We start from the raw sequence: 22,631 nt of genomic DNA, 5'->3' as shown, positions 1-22,631 counted from the left end.
CTGTACATTGGGAGCTGTTGGTGTGAAACTGAGATTTGCATCTTCAGGGTGGCTGGTTTTGCTACTCTCAGAATAGAGCAGCACTGTCACCAGATGCTCACCTGACCCCAGGGGATTATGGGGGATTATCATCAGGGTCCCACAGATTAGGGACCATGTTGTATCACTGCACATTAAACTATTGTCTTTAATGACTGAACTCAAATGATGTTCAGATTGAACATGAGTGATTTGGGATGAGTCTGTCCTTACTGAGTGAATACAATCCCATGGTATCATGGTGGTAGAAGGTTAACTCTCCTGTAGAGCTGTATGCTGTGTCATGATGACAGATGAATATCAATGATGAATGGAACCTGACTGGTGTGTGGTCTAGATCTGTTTACAACCAAATACAATCGTAGTATCAGTGAAACACTAATGTCTTATGATCTATCATTGTGTTTCTTGTGTTGCTGATCTGATGATGATCTGATGAAAATACAGTAATGCAATGAACTATTTCAATGTGCAATTCCATCTCATGATTACTGTAATCAACATGTTAATGAATAAAGTCAAATTCCTTATTTTCAAATTCAAGAATACTTCTTTATTGTCCAATTAAAACAACAACATTCAAGCATCAAAGCAAAGCCAACATACAGAGTGAATAGCGACTTCCAGCATAACACATCAACACTAGCACTGATAACAGCTCAGTGGACAGAGAGCAGCGACACGTGGACTCTAGCAAAGCTCCCTGTTAGTCTGCATGTGAGCCATCAGGAGGACAGAGAACGGCTGAACCCAGAACAGAGTCCCAGCAGAGGAAGCAGCCCCTCTCCACAGGGCTGGGTGAGCCTGGGGCTACTCTGAACACTGCTCTTTCTTCAGGGTGTGAGTGACCGGAGGCTGGGAGCCCCGCTGGGCCTCACAGGTCACCTCCAGCACCCTGGTCCACTCCTGGGCAGTGAGAGTCAGGGTGCTGCTCCAGCTGTACTGGCCGTCCTTCTCCAGGAGCCCCCTGCTGGCCTCCTGGCTCTTCTTGCTGCTCCCGTCCACCTTCCAGCTGAGGGTCCAGTCTGAGGGGAAGCCCTGGTTGGCCAGACACATCAGCGTGGCCGTACTCTTACTGGACAGTTCCTCACTGGAGGGGGGCAGCACCGTCAGGGTGGGGGCACGGTCACCTGGAGACAAACACAATACATCACATTACAAACATACTCAGCAGTTATCTACTCAAGATATTGTCTTTGAAGACAGAGATGGACTTCTGTTATTTCAACGAAAAAAGACCAATGCAATTGCTTCTGGACAAAATATAAATAAGTTATCATAGTGTGAACAAAGAAATGAAATCAAGTTAATACATGAGTCAATATTTTGTCATACTGTACAAGGCAACACAATTATGGTATTTTGGTGGGAAATGATCATTACTAAAATGGTCACGGTCAGTGTACAACTAGCAGTTTGTATCAAAATAAGTCTGGCCAAATCAAAAAAATCTAAATACATTTCATGAACTGACATTATAGATATTATCACATGATCATGCAGGTGCATAAATAACTCAAAACAACATGTCAAATCTCATCAGACGATCAATGCATCCACCCATGAACAAACAGCATTAAGATGAAGTAAAAACACAAACTAGAATCAAACTTTTGAATCTAGTTCTAAAATTTGATTCTAGTTCTAAAATGTGTAATTTTACAGTATTCACCAGAAAACATACAGTTTTTTATATGATCTTTGAGGAATTGAAGGTTTAACCATCTTGATCTCAATTAGAAAATTACAAAAAAAGAGGACACTTTTGGAAATAATTCTTACAACCTGAAAATGTCTATGAAGAATCAAGCATTCAAAAAGTGAAATCCCTTTCAGTAAAGATTGTTACTTACTTCCAACATCTAGTCTGGTACCTCCACCAAAAGTGTACCACAGTGATTCAACCTCTATGACTGCCCGTACAAAAACCTCCCTCCTATTGCTGCTGGATTCACCACAGCTTAGTTGGACTTTAGTTTCTTTGTTAAAGCATCAAGAATACTTTCTCAATGACTGCTTTTAGCTCATTTTCAGAATCGTGAAAAAGCTTTACATTTCTTCATTTGTTTTCATTTTAAGCCAAAAATCTAGTTTTTCCGAATTTTCTAAAATGTTGAAAAAATAACCATATTCAGAGAAGTGACACTCAGTATTGATGTCAAGACATATTTAGTTTAACACAGAGAAGATTCAATCTTTTTCAGATACTTACTTCCAACATCCAGTCTGGTGCCTCCACCAAAAGTCCACCACAGTGATTGACTCTGGTTAAGTCGTCGTACAAAAACCTCTGTGTGTTGTGATGCTGCATCTCTACCAGAGCACACAGCTGCTGTCTGCTTCAACCTGGACTCACACAACACAACACTGGACTACAGCAGACTACACAATCCTGCACTCCACTCTCTTCAACAGCAGCTGAGGCTCTGTCTCCAGCATCATGTGACCTGGGTCTGTATCGTATTCCTACTCCATGTTTCAGGACCTACTCTGGTGAACCTCTCATGTGTCGTCCTCATCAGACTCCATGACAACAGCAGAGCCAGTGTCCAGCATCACATCCACTGTTAGTATTCCTCCATATTGTCCACAGGCTAGAGAGCAGCTGGGACAGTGATCCATGTTGTATATTCCTTTCTTCGACATGCTGATCCCAGACTTAACAGTGGGGGTGAAGTCACAGTGGACAGACTCCACCAGCAGAGAATCCCAGCAGCTTTAGTTGACACGAGTGTTCACTGACTGATTTGAGGAACTTAGTCCAAGCATGAGTGAACAGGCTGATGAGAGAATACAGGACCACATGAGGAAGACTATCTCTGCTGATGGTCTTGTTATCAAGATCAGAACGACAAGGAGACAGGTCAACAATGTTCATGTAGACAGTTATTGACATGAATGTCTGACTGTCCCTACATTTCCCCTCACATTTGTCAATATGCTGTATATTCCACTGACATTATTATACACTTGTACTACACAGGACTGTTTTCAAATGTACCTAAATTAATTAGTAAATGTGTTGTTGTGGTTATACAACATCCACGTAGACATAATGGGGAAGGACATTTTTACGTGCAGATCTCCAGGGAACATCCCCAGTAACTGAAATAGATGACACATGCTGGACTTATTTGCATGCTGCATGTATGAGCTTCAGTAGTCTGGGAGTGTTTATATGTGAGTTCAACACTTCATCACTGAGAGCTGTTCTTCACACCAACAGAATCTACAACAACCATGACTTTGATTATCAGCATTGGGTGGATCCTAACTCTCTTTATTCAGGGTAAGAAATCAAATACATTTTTTACAGAGATGTTTACATATACAGTATGAGTAGATGCTTTGCATGCGTCATTAATGAGTAGTTACATTTGAAATGTTGTAATTGTTCAACATTGTGACAAGGTCTTTCTCAATTCCAGAGTCCAGAGGGCAGTACATTGTGACTCCTGTAGTGGAAGTTGTTCTCCCAGGACAGACAGTCTCTCTGAAGTGTAAAACCAGCAGTGATGTCTATAATTATTATGGAAGTCAACGTCTTGCCTGGTACCTCCAGAGACCAGGAGAAGCTCCTAAACTCCGTTTGAGGGGGGAAGAGACAGTGACATGGAACACTGACTGGTCTTTGTTACACTGAGATGAATATATCAGTGATGCTCATATGTTAACTAACCCACCCTCATGTCAAAGCACTCCTTAAAACATGTAAACATGTACATGTGTTTACGATGACATTCTGTCCACCAATAATCATTATTTAGATGTTCTCAAAGGTGTCCCTATTGACACACTGACTCATTTAGACTCAGTGTTGATCAGTGACTGTTGTGGAAGAAATTGCGATTTCCTGTGTGCTTACATTATTCACTAATCAATAGAACTAGTCATTGGATACTAGTTAGTATGTTCTCATGTAAGCTTGCTATTAATAAGAGTAGATTGTGTCTATGTGTCAGGGTTAATAGATGTTCGGGGTCAGGAGAAAGTGCTGGCTAAATGTTCCTTGTTATGGCTACAAGGAGAGCTCCAACTATGAACTCTCTAGGCTGAGTGGTCATGTGTTGGGAGCTGTGAATCTTTTCCTCTGAGACTGTTGTAACGTCATTACTGCCTGACTGTCACTATCTATGTTTACATTCTTGTGCCCTATAAAAGATGGTCCTCCAGCCTTCAGGGCGGAGAGAGACATGATTGAGACCTAAGCCTGGTGTTGTGTTGTCATTTATGGTCAGAGGTCCGATTTTCTTTCCCAATCTGCAGATTGATAATACTTATTGAAATCCAGAACTCAACTGAACTTAGTCACTCCGTTTATGAAGAGACGGACAAAACACTTTCTTCATCAATTGGCGTTGTCGAGCAGCAGGATTGCAGAACCAGATCCAGGAGAGACCCACGGCGGCACCAGTATAAAGCAGAACCCGTGACGCGCAAAACCAAAAAGGTAAGGGGATCCTTTTTTTCTAAAAAACCCCATTCACGGACTGCTTTGTGCTTGGTGCGCCTGCTGTCCCTCTGCGATACTGGTAACGTAAACAATTTAAGAACCCTTTTTTATTGTGACGTTCAGTTGGGAGCCTGGTCTTAGCAGAGCAGAGTCTGCTAGGCCTCAACAGGAGGAAGATAATAGAAGGTTTTAGTTTAGGTAGAGTTTGGTTTAGTAAATTTGGGTCATTGTTTGACTTGCTATTTTTACTTTGTCTTGGTCAGAGTTGGCAAACTCTGATAGCGTACAAGAACCCTGGTCGCGGGAAGTATTGAAAAAGTATGTAACATATCTGTATTCTTGATCTGAGGCAAAGGATCTGTTAACAGAGAATACGGACCATATACTCTTGATCTGAGGTAAAGGATCTGTTAACAGAGAGTTATGGTTTTACAGATACAGACCAGGGGTGAACCAAACAAGGAAATGTTATTTTCAATGCATGTTAAGAAAACACTTTCTTCATCACTGTAATGTTTTTAACAGGACTTAAGAGAACATCATCACTGCCATTATTAACCTTCTCCTCTGTGACTTTGTGTCTTGTTTCTCCATCCTCTTCCTGTACTTGTGGTCTCTGCTCCTCTAGAATGTTCTGCTGTCTCTCCAGCTCCAGGTCTCTCCTGGCTCTTCTCTCTGTTCTCCTCATGACTGCCAGTCTCACATTCTCCTGCCTCTCCTTCTCTGTCTTTCCATTTACATGTATGCATTCAGCAGACGCTTTTATCCAAAGCGTCTTCCAAGAGAGAGCTTTACAAAAGTGCTTAGGTCACTGATCGTAACAACGAGATAGCCCCAAACATTGTGAAGAACCATAAGATCATGTAGTTAAACAAGTTACAATTAAACAGCATGAACCTCAAGAGCCAGAGTGTACCTATAGAAAAAGCAAGCAACAACAATATATTTCACAGCATGTAAAATCATTAAAAGTCAGTTACAACTAACTAACAACATCAACAAGTCTCTCAATAAGAGTCATTGTGATCCTGGAGGACACTAACATCAGGTCCAGCCAAACATTCCTGAGTACCGTTGTACTCCCCGAACAAGTGTGTCTTAAGCCTTTTCTTGAAGGTGGGTCCGTGTCTCTGATGGAGGTGGGGAGTTGATTCCACCATTGGGGGTCCAGACAGGAGAAGAGCTTGTGTTGGGTCTGGGCGCTCTTGAGCGGTGGGACCACTAAACGGTTGTCAGAAGAAGACCGTAGGTGGCGGGTGGGGGTGTAAGGTTGGAGGAGAAAATTGATGTAGTCGGGTGCAGTCCCTTTCACCACTCAGAAGGTCGGTATGAGGGTCTTTGCAGATGATGGGTGTTCACAGGCCTGCCGTTGTCTGTCTTCCTCTTCCCTTCTCTTTGTTAACTCTTTCATTTTCTTATCCTCTCACCATTCTCTTCCTATCTTTAATTTAATCTATTTGTGAATGGAATGCTTTTTGGAGACAATAGTTGTCTGCAGCTTTTACTTTCATGGCATACAACTTGGCCACCTGGGTTTTCTCCATCTCTCTTACTCCCTCCTCCTCCTCCTCCCTCTCCTCCTCCTCCTCCCTCTCCTCCTCCTCCTCCCTCTCCTCCTCCTCCTCCCTCTCCTCCTCCTCCTCCCTCTCTTTCCCCTTTTCTCCTTTCTTCCTGGGTTGTTCTGCCTCTTCTGTTGCCTTGTTCTCAAGCTCCTTCTTGTCTCCATCTCACCTCCATCCCTGGTCTCTTCTCTTTTCCTTCTCTCTTCCATTTGAATTTCCTCCCTCTGTCTCTCCTACCTCTGTATTTCCTCCCTCTGTCTCTCCTACCTCTGTATTTCCTCCCTCTGTCTCTCCTCCATGACTCTCTCCTGCTCTGATCTCTCCACCTGGTCTGCATGTTTTGGATCATCCATCTCCTGCTCAACAAGCCTCTGTCCAGCAGCCTCAGAGCGCTGTACAAGATCAAGTTTTCTTTGCAGGTACTATGTCTGTCTGGACTGGTCCTATTCATGTTCCTGTAGTCTTTTAATGTCTCCCTGGTTTTCTTGAAGTCTTTCAGATTCCTTCTGCAGGCCTTCTTGATGTCTCTCTTCCTCACTCTCCCGTTCTCTCTGCCTCTCATCCGTCTGCTGTCTCTCCTGCTTCTGTTTTCTTTCTGTCTTTATTTATGCCTTTATTCAAGTTCCCACCTCAGTTCTCTTTCAAGTCTTTCGATCACCCTCTGAAGGTCCTCTTTTGGTCTTGTTGTCTTCTCTCTATATTCCTTTTGCTCTCTCCCTCTTCTTCTCATGTCGCTCCTGTTCTTGCAGACTTTCCATCTCTCTCTGTCTGTAATCCATTTCAGGTGTTTCAACTTCCTTTGTCAGTGCTTCTTTTTCTCTTGCGCCCTCCATCCCATTTGGCATCACTGTATATATTTGTCTTTCAAGTTCCCTCTTAGATCCTCTTTCTGTCTTGCATCCTCGCTCTCTCTCTCCCTCTCTCTTTCTATTTGTTTACGTCTTTCCTCCTTTCCCTGGAGCTCCTGTGCTCGTCGTCTTTCCAGATCTCTCCGTCTGTCATTCTCTCTTTCTAGTTGTCTTTGCAGGTCCTCCCTGTCCGTGTCCACAGGCTTTCGTCTCTCCTTTTGTCTCCCAGTCTGTCTTTCCCTCAGCTGTCCTTCTCTCCTTTCCCTCTCTCTCTCTGTCTCATGCTTTCTTTGTCTTTCTAACTCGCCCTTTCCTCCCTCTCTCCATTTCTTCCCTTTCCAACATCTCTCCGTTTTCCTGCTTGGCGCCGTGACTCTGCATTGATTCTTTCACCAGCTGTCCGTCTGTCACCAGTTCACCTGTGTGTCTCTGTTAGCTCGTTAGCAAAGGGGAGATGGGCCTCGAGACCTGCGCACAAAACGTGGTTCACAAGCTGAGCATAGAAGAACATCAGTGTTCACTCGGTTCAGGATTCCCAGGAAAAAAACAGGGTGAAGTTACCTAAATAGCATGTGCTTCTGTTAACAGAGCCCCCGAAAAGAGATGGTGGCACGACACAGCTGCTACTGTGCAGTAAATAAGACTGCTGCATGCAGCCTCTTTAACATCCAGCAGATGAACATTCTGACATTACTGTAACACAAATGAATCATTTGTAACAGGTTGCGTACATAGATGACACAACTTTGCGTTCAAACTACAGAAAATCTAGAAGCAACTATGGTAGAGCAAATCAATTCAAATGTATTTGTATAGCCCTTTTTACACGCAAGCATGTCACAGAGGGCTTCACATACACCCATAGAACTGCCTAGAGCACAACAAGACCGTTGCTTTTTGTGTGAATATCATCACTGTTGGATTTACTGGACAACAGGTCACTGATAATAAATATATCTCAGAAATCACGTGTATTCCGAGTCTGTTTGAAGATAGAGTCTGCAATGTCAGCGGCATCACTTTGAGTCCAAACACAGACTGAGATACTGACACTGACCACTAGAGGGACACAGAGACTGTGATCATTGAGACACAGCATCAAGCCTCAGTTCACACATCTCTTCAACTACAGTTTCTCTGTGGGTCCAAGAAAGTGTGTCTGAACAGAGAGGACACTTTGCATAGGCAGCACATGCTTCAGTGATCTGGGAGGGTTTATAGTCCTGTGAGTTTAACACCTCATGACTGAGAGCTGTCCTTCATGACAACAGAACCCTCAACAACCATGACTCTGATCACCATCTTCATCTGGACTCTAGCTGTCTACATACAGGGTAAGAGAGTTCTGTCAAAAAAGACCAACTTCAGCATTACCTCTACTGTTAACCAGTTGTTAATCACTGCAATGTGTATGTTTTGTCATATCCAGATGTATCCTTAATATTTGTCTCTTCTTTCATCTTCTCTCTTCACACCCAGAGTCCAGAGGGCAGTACACTTTGACTCAGACTCCTGCAGTGAAAGCTGTTCTCCCAGGACAGACAGTCTCTCTGAAGTGTAAAACCAGCAGTGATGTGTATGCTTATTGTGGAGCAAATCAACCTTGTCTAGCCTGGTACCTCCAGAAACCAGGAGAAGCTCCTAAACTCCTCATTTACTACGCTACAACACTTGAGTCTGATACTCCATCTAGATTCAGTGGTAGTGGAACTGGGAGTGACTTCACTCTGACCATCAGTGGAGTCCTGGCTGAAGATGCAGGAGATTACTACTGTCAGAGTTACCACAGTGGTAACGTGTTCACACAGTGATACAGAGCCGTACAAAAACCTCCCTCAGTCAGACTGCACAGTGACTGCACTGCTACAGCTGGGACCTACTGCAGGTGCTGAGGGGGAAGAGACAGTGACATGGAACACTGACTGGCCTTTGTTACACTGAGATGAATATATCAGTGATGCTCATATGTTAACTACCTCACCCTCACGTCAAAGCACTCCTTAAAACACTGTAGCAAATCAATTCAATTCAACTTTATTTCGCCATGTATACAATGCTAGGAAATTCATTTGGTATTCTCCATGCAGGCTATTACATCACAAATAGAACAACAAGACAAAACAGAAAAACAATAGAAGGACAGATAGTCCCAGTATGAGTAAAAATACATAAAGAGTGGAGGTAGTGCAACAATAGTACTGTTAAATAACGTTAAATAAAGTGCCATAAAGTTCATGTGTCAGAGCTATTTAGGAGGGCTATTGCTCGGGGGAAAAAACTGTTGAGGTGACGTGATGTTTTGGTCATGATGGCCCTGTATCTCCGTCCAGAGAGGAGACGGCTAAAGATACAGGCGATTCTAGGATCAGACCTTTAGGGGTGCTCAGCCCCCAATGAGAATGTAACATGAATACAGTGCCTTGCAAAAGTGCTAAATGCCCTTGCTCATGTGATCTCTAATTTCACTGGATAACAATTAATACATTTATGTATTTCTCTGCAAAATATTGAATGAATGAAAAAACTAAGGATGTCCCTTTCTTCATGAACTACCAGCATCAAATGATAATAAACAATAATTTTTTCATTATTATTTTTAGGGGTGCTGAGATGAAATATAGGGGTGCTTGAGCACCCCTAAAAAGGGTCTAAAATCGCCACTGATGTGAGGGGTCTGCCGTGATCCTTATTGCTTTCCTGAGGGATCGGGAGATGTGAAGGTCCTTGATGGAGGGAAGGGGGCAGCCGATGATGCGCTCTGCAGCCCGTACGACTCTTTGGAGCCTGGCCTTAGAGCGGGCAGAGGCAGAGTCATACCAGACAGAGTGAGAGGATGTAAGCCCACTCTTAATGATAGCCCTGTAAAACTGCACCATGATGGGGGGGCTGACCTGTAGTCCTCTCAGCTGCCGGAGGAAGAACAGGCGCTGCTGACCTTTCTTCACGAATTGAGTGATGTTATTGTCCCATTTTAGTGTGTTTACATTTACATGTATGCATTTAGCAGACGCTTTTATCCAAAGCGACTTCCAAGAGAGAGCTTTACAAAAAAGCATAGGTCACTGATCATAACAACGAGGTAGTCCCAAACACTGCAAGCAGCCAAAACATGAAGCATACATTGTGAAAAACTAAACAAGTGCCAAAGGGAAGACCCATAAGAGCATGCAGTTATACAAGTTACAAATTAAAACAACATGAACCCCAAAAAATGGAGTGCAAACAGCATGTGTTGGTGATGGTTGTGGTTGTGATGGTTGTGCCTAGGAACTTGAAATGCCCTACTACGGTGACAGATGAGTTGTTGATGACAAGTGGAGGATGTGTTGGAACCTTTTTACGGAAGTCCACAATCACCTCCACTGTCTTGTTGACATTGAGCTCTAGGTTGTTGACTGCACACCAGCACTCTAGACGGCCGACCTCCCTCCGGTAGGCAGACTCATTGTTGTTACTGATGAGACAAGTTGAAAATCTTTTGAATTGACATCTAGAGAATACATGTAATTGTCTATAATTATTAACATGAAACTTATCCTTACTGACTATTTCTCACTCAGACTCAGATCACATCAGTGACTGTCACATTCATCAGGATTCAAAGCAGTATATTTTCACTGCTGTTTTCACTGAACAGCAGGTCACTAACTCTGAATATCAAACTAGACAGTCAACGAGGTCAACTGTGACATGACAAAGTATTTTAAGTTAAAAAAATTAAAAAAACATCGCAATCAGTAGTTATAATTGTCATCGTACCAACACTGACCACTAGAGGGACACAGAGACTGTGATCATTGAGACACAGCATCAAGCCTCAGTTCACACATCTCTTCAACTACAGTTTCTCTGTGGGTCCAAGAAAGTGTGTCTGAACAGAGAGGACACTTTGCATAGGCAGCACATGCTTCAGTGATCTGGGAGGGTTTATAGTCCTGTGAGTTTAACACCTCATGACTGAGAGCTGTCCTTCATGACAACAGAACCCACAACAACCATGACTCTGATCACCATCTTCATCTGGACTCTAGCTGTCTACATACAGGGTAAGAGAGTTCTGTCATACAAGATCCTCTTCAGTATTACGTCTAATGTTAACCACTTGTTAACCACTGCAATGTGTATGTTTTGACATATCCAGATGTATCCTTAATATTTGTCTCTTCTTTCATCTTCTCTCTTCACACCCAGAGTCCAGAGGGCAGTACACTTTGACTCAGACTCCTGCAGTGAAAGCTGTTCCTGCAGGAGATACAGTCTCTATAGGATGTAGAGTTAGCAGTCCTGTGTACAATAATAATTATCTAGCCTGGTACCTCCAGAAACCAGGAGAAGCTCCTAAACTCCTAATTTACGGGGCTACAACACTTCAGTCTGGGACTCCATCTAGATTCAGTGGTAGTGGATCTGGGAGTGACTTCACTCTGACCATCAGTAGAGTCCTGGCTGAAGATGCAGGAGATTACTACTGTCAGAGTTGGCACTACCCTAACAGTGTCAATGTGTTCACACAGTGATACAAAGCCGTACAAAAACCTCCCTCAGTCAGACTGCACAGTGACTGCACTGCTACAGCTGGGACCTACTGCAGGTGCTGAGGGGGAAGAGACAGTGACATGGAACACTGACTGGCCTTTGGTACACTGAGATGAATATATCAGTGATGCTCATATGTTAACTACCTCACCCTCATGTCAAAGCACTCCTTAAAACACTGTAGAAAATCAATTCAATTCAACTTTATTTCGTATACAATGCTAGGAAATTCATTTGGTATTCTCCATGTAGGCTATTACATCACAATTGTTACACTGAGATGAATATATCATATGTTAACTAACTGATAGGGAGGTTTCTGAAGAAGGAAGACCGGAAGGAGTCACGACAACGGAAAGGAGTTTGATTCTTTGGTTTATTAGTCGAGTACCCGGATCAAACAATCAGTTCAAGACAAACTGATGGCATGAGTGAAGAATGCACAGAATTGCTTCCTTAACGGGTCTTCAGTGGTCAGTACACTGATACACTAGAGCATACTACCAGGTGAACGGGGCGTTAATTATGATTATTATATGATTAACTCCTTTCTGCCTCTGTCATTGTCATGTGTCTCATTGAAACCTCATGTGAGACCTCACCACACACTTCACCACACTGTCATCATGTTAACCAGTCATAAACTCTTCAGTGTTTTCTACATAAGATCACATGGTCCTGGTCTGACCTCTGACATGAAGACTTGAGAGGAAGTCCCCACTTCCATTCCTGTGTAACATTCATATCAGACAGGAGTTAGATGACTCACTCTACCCCCTCCTCTCCCCCCTCAGTAATGAGACCAGCCCCCCTCACACCTGGCCCAGTCCAGGGTAGTTTAGACTCAACTGTTCAGCTGTACATTGGGAGCTGTTGGGGTGAAACTGAGATTTGCATCTTCATGGAGGCTGTGTTTGCTACTCTCAGAATAGAGCAGCACTGTCACCAGATGCTCACCTGACCCCAGGGGATTAAGGGGGATTATCATCAGGGTCCCACAGATTAGGGACCATGTGGTATCACTGCACATTAAACTATTGTCTTTAATGACTGAAGTCAAATGTTGTTCAGATTGAACATGAGTGATTTGGGATGAGTCTGTCCTTACTGTGTGAACACAATCCCATGGTATCATGGTGGTAGAAGGTTAACTCTCCTGTAGAGCTTTATGCTGTGTCATGATGACAGATGAATATCAATGATGAATGGAACCTGACTGGTGTGTGGTCTAGATCTGTTTACAACCAAATACAATCGTAGTATCAGTGAAACACTAATGTCTTATGATCTATCATTGTGTTTCTTGTGTTGCTGATCTGATGATGATCTGATGAAAATACAGTAATGCAATGAACTATTTCAATGTGCAATTCCATCTCATGATTACTGTAATCAACATGTTAATGAATAAAGTCAAATTCCTTATTTTCAAATTCAAGAATACTTCTTTATTGTCCAACTAAAACAACAACATTCAAGCATCAAAGCAAAGCCAACATACAGAGTGAATAGCGACTTCCAGCATAACACATCAACACTAGCACTGATAACAGCTCAGTGGACAGAGAGCAGCAACACATGGACTCTAGCAAAGCTCCCTGTTAGTCTGCATGTGAGCCATCAGGAGGACAGAGAACGGCTGAACCCAGAACAGAGTCCCAGCAGAGGAAGCAGCCCCTCTCCACAGGGCTGGGTGAGCCTGGGGCTACTCTGAACACTGCTCTCTCTTCAGGGTGTGAGTGACCGGAGGCTGGGAGCCCCGCTGGGCCTCACAGGTCACCTCCAGCACCCTGGTCCACTCCTGGGCAGTGAGAGTCAGGGTGCTGCTCCAGCTGTACTGGCCGTCCTTCTCCAGGAGCCCTCTGCTGGCCTCCTGGCTCTTCTTGCTGCTCCCGTCCACCTTCCAGCTGAGGGTCCAGTCTGAGGGGAAGCCCTGGTTGGCCAGACACATCAGCGTGGCCGTACTCTTACTGGACAGTTCCTCACTGGAGGGGGGCAGCACCGTCAGGGTGGGGGCACGGTCACCTGGAGACAAACACAATACGTCAGATTACAAACATACTCAGCAGTTTCAGAGATTGTCTTTGAAGACTCAGAGACTTCTGCTATTTTAACCAAAGACTAATTACCTCTGCAGTCATTTGGAAATGTCAATAAGTTATGAAAGTGTTAACACAGAAATTACATTAAGTAAATACAAGAACATAAGTAAATATTATGTGATATGAGGCAACAAAATTAAGGTATTTTTTTGAGAAATGTAAATGATCATTTAAATCGTCACTGTCAGTGTAAAACCAACAGTTTGTATCAAAATAAGTCTGATTTTTTTTTAAATCTAATTACATTTCATTAAAATACATTGTAGATATTAACATATGATCATGCAGGTGCATAAATAACTCAAAACAACATGTCAAATCTCATCAGACGATCAGTGCATCCACCCATGAACAAACAGCATTAAGATTAAGTAAAAACACAAACTAAAATCAAACAGTTGACATTTGTAATTTTACAGTATTCACCAGAAAATATACCTAATTTTTACAATAGTTTTGATCTCTAAGGATTTGAAGGTTTAACCATGTTGATTTCAATTGGAAAATTACAAAAAAAATACACTTTTGGAAATAATTCTTACAACCTGAAAATGTCTATGAAGAATGAAGGATTCAAAAGTTAAATCCCTTTCAGTAAAGATTGTTACTTACTTCCAACATCCAGTCTGGTACCTCCACCAAAAGTGTACCACAGTTATTCAACCTCTATTACTGCCCGTACAAAAACCTCCCTCCTATTTCTGCTGGATTCACTTCAGCTTTAGTTTTTTTGTTAAAGCATCAAGAATTCTTTCTTAATTACTGCTTTGAGAACATTTTCAGAATAGTGAGAACGCTTTAGATTTTTCCATGTGTTTTCATTTTAACCCTGAAATCTAGTTTTTCAGAATTTTCTAAATGGTTGAAAAAATTTACTATATTCAGAGAGGTGACACTCAGTATTGATGTCAAGACATATTTAGTCAAATACAGAGAAGATTCAATCTTGTTCAGATACTTACTTCCAACATCCAGTCTGGTGCCTCCACCAAAAGTCAACCACAGTGATTGACTCTGGTTAAGTCGTCGTACAAAAACCTCTTTGTGTTGTGATGCTGCGTCTCCTCCAGAGCACACAGCTGCTGTCTGCTTCAACCTGGACTCACACAACACAACACTGGACTACAGCAGACTACACAATCCTGCACTCCACTCTCTTCAACAGCAGCTGAGGCTCTGTCTCCAGCATCATGTGACCTGGGTCTGTATCGTATTCCTACTCCATGTTTCAGGACCTACTCTGGTGAACCTCTCATGTGTCGTCCTCATCAGACTCCATGACAACAGCAGAGCCAGTGTCCAGCATCACATCCACTGTTAGTATTCCTCCATATTGTCCACAGGCTAGAGAGCAGCTGGGACAGTGATCCATGTTGTATATTCCTTTCTTCTACATGCTGATCCCAGACTTAACAGTGGGGGTGAAGTCACAGTGGACAGACTCCACCAGCAGAGAATCCCAGCAGCTTTAGTTGACACGAGTGTTCACTGACTGATTTGAGGAACTTAGTCCAAGCATGAGTGAACAGGCTGATGAGAGAATACAGGACCACATGAGGAAGACTATCTCTGCTGATGGTCTTGTTATCAAGATCAGAACGACCAGGAGACAGGTCAACAATGTTCATGTAGACAGAAGGTTATTGACATGAATGTCTGACTGTCCCTACATTTCCCCACACATTTCTCAATATGCTGTATATTCCACTTACACTTTAAAATACACTTTTACTACACATGACTGTTTTCAAATGTACCTAAATTAATTAGTAAATGTGTTGTTGTGGTTATATAACGCGTAAGAGAACTCGGCCACCGAGAGCTCCCTGCACCGGGCAGGTTCAGGGTGGCTGAGCAGGACGGGGCCACAGCACCCGTCCATGGTGCGGGGGGGCAGAGACCTGCTTTCCAAAGCAACAAGCTATTTGAAACAATTGTGTCAAAGTATCGCCTTTTCGAGGCGTTTGATACATCTTCTCCATAGGGACATCTGCTGGTCACTTCATGGCATGGCCACTGTATCGAGAGATTGAAGGAATCGAGTGACGTCAAGTCCTCGAGACGTTAGTCTCACAATCATCATCAATTTGATAAATAAAGGTTACGTGATGTGCAAGTGTCAAAAATATGTTATCATATATCGTGTTGTATTATAAACAACGTAACATCTTTGCTACTTTACATTAATAACATTTATTTTTAGGTTCTCGTCTCGTCTCGTCATCTTCCGCTTGTCCGGGGATCGGGTCGCGGGGGCAACGACCTAAGCAGGGAGGCCCAGGCTTCCCTCTCCCCGGCCACTTCCACCACCTCTTCCTGGGGGACCCCGAGGCGTTCCCAGGCCAGCCGAGTGACATAGTCCCTCCAGCGTGTCCTGGGTCTTCCCCGGGGCCTCTTCCCAGTGGGACGTGCCCGGAACACCTCACCAGGGTTCACCACTATTTCACCACTATTTTTAGGTTCTGTTAGCATTAATCACGTTCACAACTAGGTTGAGTATGGCCTCGAGGTAAGAGCGCTGCCCCTCAGCCCAAGAGTGAGAATGCATCTTCGGACCTCGTTTTAGTGGAAGTGTATGCTAAATGAATACATTATTATTTGATAATGTAGGCTAGTGGCTAAGGTTTTGGAACATGCTTTTGCAACCGGGAAAGGGATGGCCACCTTTGAAGGCTGGCAAAACTAGAGAAAGATTTTGTTTGTGCACACCTACTCTCTCACATCTCACATCTGTATAGCTCTGTCCATCTAACTCAAATATAATAACTCAAATGAATGTATTCTATAGCATCCGTAAATATGTCTCCTCTCTAATATGTCTCCTCTCCTCTCGAATATTGGTGATTTCTGATGTCTTAAGCATTTGAATAAAACGCTGTTTGTCTTGGACTGTAGCACGACACTGTCAGCTGCTCGTGTGACGTTTAAGCTTCGACGGGTGATCACGTGTTTTTTGCCCGTTGAAGCCACGCTCGACAGGTTTGTGTCGGTACCAATTGCTTCGAAAGGTCGATACTGCTTCGTGAGCATGGCTTCAAGCGTGACATCACTACCTACTGGGGCTCGCTGGACAATGAAACCTACTGCCGGATTTTCGCTGCCAGGTCCGCCCTGCCCTGCTCCCTGTGTGGCGCTCCTTCCCACCCGTCCCTGGAGAGCACAGTAGCGGCCCGCCTGGCCCCTGAGCCTTCTCCCCCGCCCCCTGCCCGGCCCGCTTTCCCCTCCTCCCGCCCCCCTGCCCCTCCCCGCCCCGTCTCTCCGCTGCCCCTCCCGTCCGGCTCTGCGGGCACCGACTGCCGAGGCCGCCCCATCCTGCTGCTTAAGGGGCGGATGGTCTGCAACAACTTCAACGAGGGGAGTTGCTCCATGTCTACCTGCCGGAGCCTCCACGTCTGCTCCTTCTGCAGCGGGGCCCACTCTCACTCCTCCTGCTCCCTTAACCCCACTGACCAGCCCTGCTACCAGCCTCCTCCACTCAATCGGGCTTGGCTTGCTACCAGCCCCGCTCACCAAACTAACTCACTCTCCCGTGTCTCCCTCCAGAAATTTGGATTCTTGACACCAAAGGCGGACCTCCTTCCCACTCCGGTCCCTCCGTTTACCTGTACAACCTTCCCATGACGGCACCCCTCCACAACCTTCACCTCCACACCAAGACGCCCTCCTCCAAGCCCACTATTCTCCACGGAATCAGGACACGTAGACTCCCGTTCTGGTTCCACCATCATCTGGGCCTCATCCTCGCCAAATCAGGTACTGAACCCCCTCCCTTTTACTCAGCACTTTCATTCAGTATTGCTGCGGCCTCTGCTTCCAGCCGAGGCGTCACCGACCACACCATCCAGCTCCCGGGTCGCTGGTCCTCCCAGGCATACCACCCCTACGTCAGGACCAACCTCCCTGAGCCTCGCTGCAGCCCGCTAGGTGAGTCTGTTCCTTTTGGGGATCTGCTTGAGCTGCTGCTTGGCTGTGACCCACTAAGACACTCATTTAGTAGCCTGATGGCCCTTGGAAAGAAAATGTTTTCCAGTCTGCGCGTGCGAGACCGAATGCTTCAGTATCGCCTGCCAGAAGGCAACAGGGCTAAAAAGACTGAAGGATCGGTGGTAAAAATCTCTTAGGATCCTACCAGCTCCCTCCTCCTCCTCCCTCTCTTCCTCCTTTTCTCCTTTCTTCTTAGGTTGTTCTGCCTCTTCTGTGCCTTGTTCTCAAGGTCCTTCTTGTCTCCATCTCACCTCCATCCCTGGTCTCTTCTCTTGGCCCTCTCTCTTCCATTTGTATTTTTATTTCCTGCTCTGATATGTCCAACTCGTCTGCAAGCTTCGGATCATCCATCTCCTGCTCAACAAGCCTCTGTCCAGCAGCCTCTGAGCGCTGTACAAGATCAAGTTCTCTCTGCAGGGACTCTGCAGAGAGTCTGGACTGGTCCTATTCATGTTCCTGCAGTGTTTTACTGTCTCTCTGGTTTTCTTGAAGCCTTTCAGATTTCTTCTGCAGGCCTTCTTGATGTCTCTCTTCCTCTCTCTCCCGTTCTCTCTGCCTCTCATACCTAAATAGCATGTGCTTCTGTTAACAGAGCCCACGAAAAGAGATGGTGGCACCACACAGCTGCTACTGTGCAGTAAATAAGACTGCTGCATGCAGCCTCCTTAACATCCAAAAGATGAACATTATAACAACACAAATGAATCCCTTCTAACAGGTTTCTGACATAGATGACACAACTTTGCGTTTACACTACAGGGAATCTAGAAACTACGCTAGAGCACAACAAGACCGTTGCTTTTTGTGTGAATATCATCACTGTTGGCTTTACTGAACAACAGGTCACTGATAATAAATATATCTCAGTAAATCACATTGATTCCGAGTCTGTTTGAAGCATCACTTTGAGTCCACACACAGACTGAGATACTGACACTGACCACTAGAGGGACACAGAGACTGTGATCATTGAGACACAGCATCAAGCCTCAGTTCACACATCTCTTCAACTACAGTGTCTCTGTGGGTCCAAGAAAGTGTGTCTGAACAGAGAGGACACTTTGCATAGGCAGCACATGCTTCAGTGGTCTGGGAGTGTTTATAGTCCTGTGAGTTTAACACCTCATGACTGAGAGCTGTCCTTCATGACAACAGAACCCACAACAACCATGACTCTGATCACCATCTTCATCTGGACTCTAGCTGTCTACATACAGGGTAAGAGAGTTCTGTCATACAAGATCCTCTTCAGTATTACCTCTAATGTTAACCACTTGTTAACCACTGCAATGTGTATGTTTTGACGTATCCAGATGTATCCTTAATATTTGTCTCTTCTTTCATCTTCTCTCTTTACACCCAGAGTCCAGAGGGCAGTACACTTTGACTCAGACTCCTGCAGTGAAAGCTGTTCCTGCAGGAGATACAGTCTCTATAGGATGTAGAGTTAGCAGTAATGTCGTTAGCTATCTAGCCTGGTACCTCCAGAGACCAGGAGAAGCACCTAAACTCCTCATTTATGAGGCTACAACACGTCAGTCTTGGACTCCATCTAGATTCAGTGGTAGTGGATCTGGGAGTGACTTCACTCTGACCATCAGTGGAGTCCTGGCTGAAGATGCAGGAGATTACTACTGTCAGCAGCACTATTCGAGGCCGTTCACACAGTGATTCAGACTCGTACAAAAACCTCCCTCAGCTTTAGAGGAAGTGCAGCTGCTACACCCCATGAACCTTCAGAACTGGTTAGTGATTAGCAGGTCAAGACACATTCTTGGACACCATGATTCAATTATTTCCTGAATTTATACACCATTATAGATTTACACTATATTCCATTTAATTCAACATTATTCATGAGATTTTCACAGTCTTACAAAACTTACAGGAATTCACAAAACTTACAGTTAGTCCACATATTTAAGTTTCAATATTCCTATGTGTTTAATGTATGCACCTCCCTGCCAAAGTAAATTCCTTGTTTGTGCAAACATTCATGGCGAGTAAAATCCCATCTGATTCTGATTCTGATTCTGAATTATTTGCTACTAAAATACAAAGGTCTTTGGAGAGTTGAAGACGATGGAAACCTTCACTTTTCCAACCCTCAATTTAGAGGTTTGGTGCTTGTTGACTGACAAGGCTACAATTCAAAAATGGTTTCTTAAAGACGTCAACCCAGACAGTATTACTTAAGTGACAGACAGTGACATCATGATGGTCAGGTGATCACAGTGGAACTGGAAACCCTGGGGGCACCACACTGGCTCATTGGGTAGAGTGGGTACCACATGGGCTGAGGCCCTCAAACAGCAGCCTGGGCACATTACACTACTGTCTTATGACTGTATGACTGACTAATGACTGAAGTCAAATGATGTTCAGATTGAACATGTGTGATTGTGGATGAGCCTGTCCTTAAGGTAAACTCTCCTTTTCTGCAATATTTATGGGAATTCTTGTGAGAGATTCTGTTTTTAACTTACATGTTTATTCTTCCAAGGAAACTATGTCCATCTCTCAAACCCCTCCAGTTGGATCTGCGATCTGAGGTTGTTTTTAACATTTTTAAGAACCCCCCCGGGGCCGCAAATAGGGATGCCGCCCCCCAACCGCAACACGGATATGTGACTTGGCGCCCTCTGCTGGTGGTGTGGGACGGTTAATCAATGGATGAACTTCGGAATTTGCCGCCCCCCTCTTGATGCCTTCCTTGGCGGCTGCCTATGGCTAGCCTGTTCTAAGTGCTGAAGTCAGAAAGCTTCTTTTTGGATATGATATAAGCTTATGTGCATAACAGTCACCTCATCTCTAATCGGGAGTCACCCTCTGACATTAACCACACATCTAAATGACATGTGACTCCAACGTGTACTTAAACATGTGCGTGAAATGACACAAGATGTTCCTGGATCACTATGCAGTCCAAGTGCTGCTGTGCCCCTGGACACCGACCAAATCTCAGGATGTTCTACAGGAACGCTGGTACCATCTGCAGACTTCTGTAGGAGATTTCTATAAAATATTTATTTCTTGCACGTGTGTGTGTGTGTTTGTGTATGTGGAAAGGATGTTTATGTGATTAGCATTTGAGGTTACCTGAGGTGATATTACCTTTGAGGACAAAATTAAACAAACACCATGTCCTCAAAGTAAGCGACTGCTGCAGCAGATGTCTTCCTATGAAGAGAGAGATAGATACCTTGAAGGCACCGATGAAATGACTCATTTGTGTGAATTTGCTTTCAGGCTTCCTCCCTACCTGAATAGCCATCTTAAAGGTTACGATTGTGATCTCCCCAGGGCACACATTAAAGCCTAAGTTATGGACTTTCTGCGTAAGCACCGCCACAGCAGGTAAACTGTGCTAGCGAAACTAGCTGTATGTTTAAAAGCCTCATTCGTCTCTGTGGAACCCAACGTCTACAAAAGAAGCCAATGTTTGTCCATCTGCAGTGACCCCTACATTTGACATCCCGTCCTCAATGACAGTTGAACACGCTGTTTGGTCGTTGGCTCTGGACAGTAGATGCTAGATTAGGAGGAAGTGATCTTGACTCCCAACCGCAGTAGTTCTGTGGCCTAATCCACATGCCATTGTGCCTGCAAGACACAGTCAAACTGTCACACATGCAAAGACACACTCATTATGCCCCCACACACACGTAGACAGACGTAATCTACAGTACATACAGGAAGCAGTTTTATATGTCTTCTTCTTTTTGTCCCCCCCCCCCCACACACACACATACATCACTTGTGGTGTGGGGGGTTTTAGCTGTCAGCACCTGCCTGGTCGTTGGTCTGCCAACGCTGGACCTGGTCGTCAACCGGAAAGCAGTCTCCATGATGGCCAACAGCGAGTCTCCCAGTCCTGTCCCACATCTATAAAGTTGAACAATGGATTTTGGTGTTTCGAAACCCATTGACAATGTATGACTATGTTTAGCCTGTGTTCTGCTCCTCTGTCTCTGTCAGAAATATTAATCTATCAAGCATTGCACAGTCAGTCGGTGAACAAGTTTAAGAAAGTTTATTGCTTGCGGCTGGCCCACAAGGAGACCATGGAGGCCATTGTGCTACAAAGTTTGTCTGCTAGCAGGTTGTGCTAGCTAGCTATTTAAGCAGAACCGCTCTTTACAGTCATTGGTTAAGACAAAGGCATGCAAATGTTCCATTGCTCTTCTTCATTGGCTCCTTGCATAGACCTGGCGCGCGTGGGTGCGTGCGTGTTAGACTGCGTGCGTGTTTACGACATCAACTCTGATTGAAACACAACAACAGGATCTCTTGATGTCGCAAAAGCTCCTTCACAAAGGTGTCAAGCAAAAGGTCTCCAGACCTTGCACCCCATCTTAGTCCTTGTCAAACAGCACGTCCTTAAAACAAACAAACCCCCAACATCTTCTACTAAGCATCTGTATTATTCAGTATAAAACATCACATTCTTTATTTCCCCGACACTCTCACCAACCATCTCTGGAGGAGGGGATCCCTCTCTGAATTGCTCCTCCCAAGGTTTCTTCCATTTTTTCTCCTGTTGGGAGTTTTTCCTTGTCTTCCTTGAGGGTTTAGGTTGGTTGAGGGGCAGTTCTATGGGCGTATGTGAAGCCCTTTGTGACATGCTTGCGTGTAAAAAGGGCTATACAAATACATTTGATTTGATTTGATTTGACTATGAGAACTCTGATTTCTGAACTTTGATTTGCTGTATGACAACATATCTTACAATCACATTCGAATGGATTCTGGCTCTCTTGATTAGATCAGTCAATACCGTTGGTCTAAAATGATTAGCCGTCAGTGTTATTTGCCTCAATAACTGCAAAGATCAATAAGTACAGACTATCATCAATGATTTGATGCGATTGTGCTTTTCTCTTTCTCTCTCTCTCCTACTTACACTCACACACACACATGCACACGTGATAAAAGATAAAGATGTGTAATCAGCGCTGCCGACACATTGTTGATGAGTTTTATCTTGTGGAAGGCTGTCTCGGAAGGACAAGGTCAAGGATCGCATGGTGTGACTGGATGGAACAGGGTTTGGCTCTGGACAGACATCCACCCAGCACTCTCACTAACCCTCAGCTCACTTGCCAGC

General features: G+C 44.3%; 1 protein-coding gene and 2 pseudogenes across 4 annotated transcripts; 1 reads left to right on the top strand and 2 right to left on the bottom strand.

Moving 5' to 3' along the window:
• Positions 1-577: 577 nt before the first annotated feature.
• Positions 578-2,355, bottom strand: LOC146295045 (Ig kappa-b4 chain C region pseudogene; annotated as a pseudogene). Of its 2 annotated transcripts, none has more exons than XR_014753254.1 (2): positions 2,252-2,355; positions 578-1,169 (listed from the first exon to the last, which is right to left on the bottom strand). The product of XR_014753254.1 is annotated as an Ig kappa-b4 chain C region pseudogene, transcript variant X1 (transcript). The 2 variants fall into 2 exon arrangements; XR_014753255.1 differs by lacking the exon at positions 2,252-2,355 and adding an exon at positions 1,893-1,939.
• A 5,808-nt stretch (positions 2,356-8,163) lies between these two features.
• LOC146295044 (uncharacterized) lies at positions 8,164-11,419 on the top strand. The gene is made up of 4 exons (XM_084695939.1): positions 8,164-8,236; positions 8,382-8,710; positions 10,867-10,948; positions 11,094-11,419. Exons 1-4 carry the CDS (start codon positions 8,164-8,166, stop codon positions 11,417-11,419), a joined length of 810 nt encoding a protein of 269 aa, XP_084552065.1.
• A 1,447-nt stretch (positions 11,420-12,866) lies between these two features.
• Positions 12,867-14,183, bottom strand: LOC146295043 (Ig kappa-b4 chain C region pseudogene; annotated as a pseudogene). Its single transcript, XR_014753247.1, has 2 exons — positions 14,153-14,183; positions 12,867-13,463 (listed from the first exon to the last, which is right to left on the bottom strand). The product of XR_014753247.1 is annotated as an Ig kappa-b4 chain C region pseudogene (transcript).
• Between the last annotated feature and the right edge of the window lie 8,448 nt (positions 14,184-22,631).

Source organism: Hypomesus nipponensis, chromosome 4, assembly GCF_054491055.1.
Source record: "Hypomesus nipponensis isolate SF chromosome 4, ASM5449105v1, whole genome shotgun sequence".
NCBI classification, from domain to species: domain Eukaryota; kingdom Metazoa; phylum Chordata; class Actinopteri; order Osmeriformes; family Osmeridae; genus Hypomesus; species Hypomesus nipponensis.
This window is presented reverse-complemented; position numbering and strand designations above follow the sequence as displayed.

Bases quoted from the DNA above. Each gene is read 5' to 3' on its own strand.
- LOC146295044 (XM_084695939.1), top strand. From the start codon at position 8,164: ATGACAACAGAACCCTCAACAACCATGACTCTGATCACCATCTTCATC. The intron at 8,237-8,381 runs GTAAGAGAGTTC...CTTCACACCCAG, and splicing joins TCTAGCTGTCTACATACAGG to AGTCCAGAGGGCAGTACACT. The intron at 10,949-11,093 runs GTAAGAGAGTTC...CTTCACACCCAG, and splicing joins TCTAGCTGTCTACATACAGG to AGTCCAGAGGGCAGTACACT.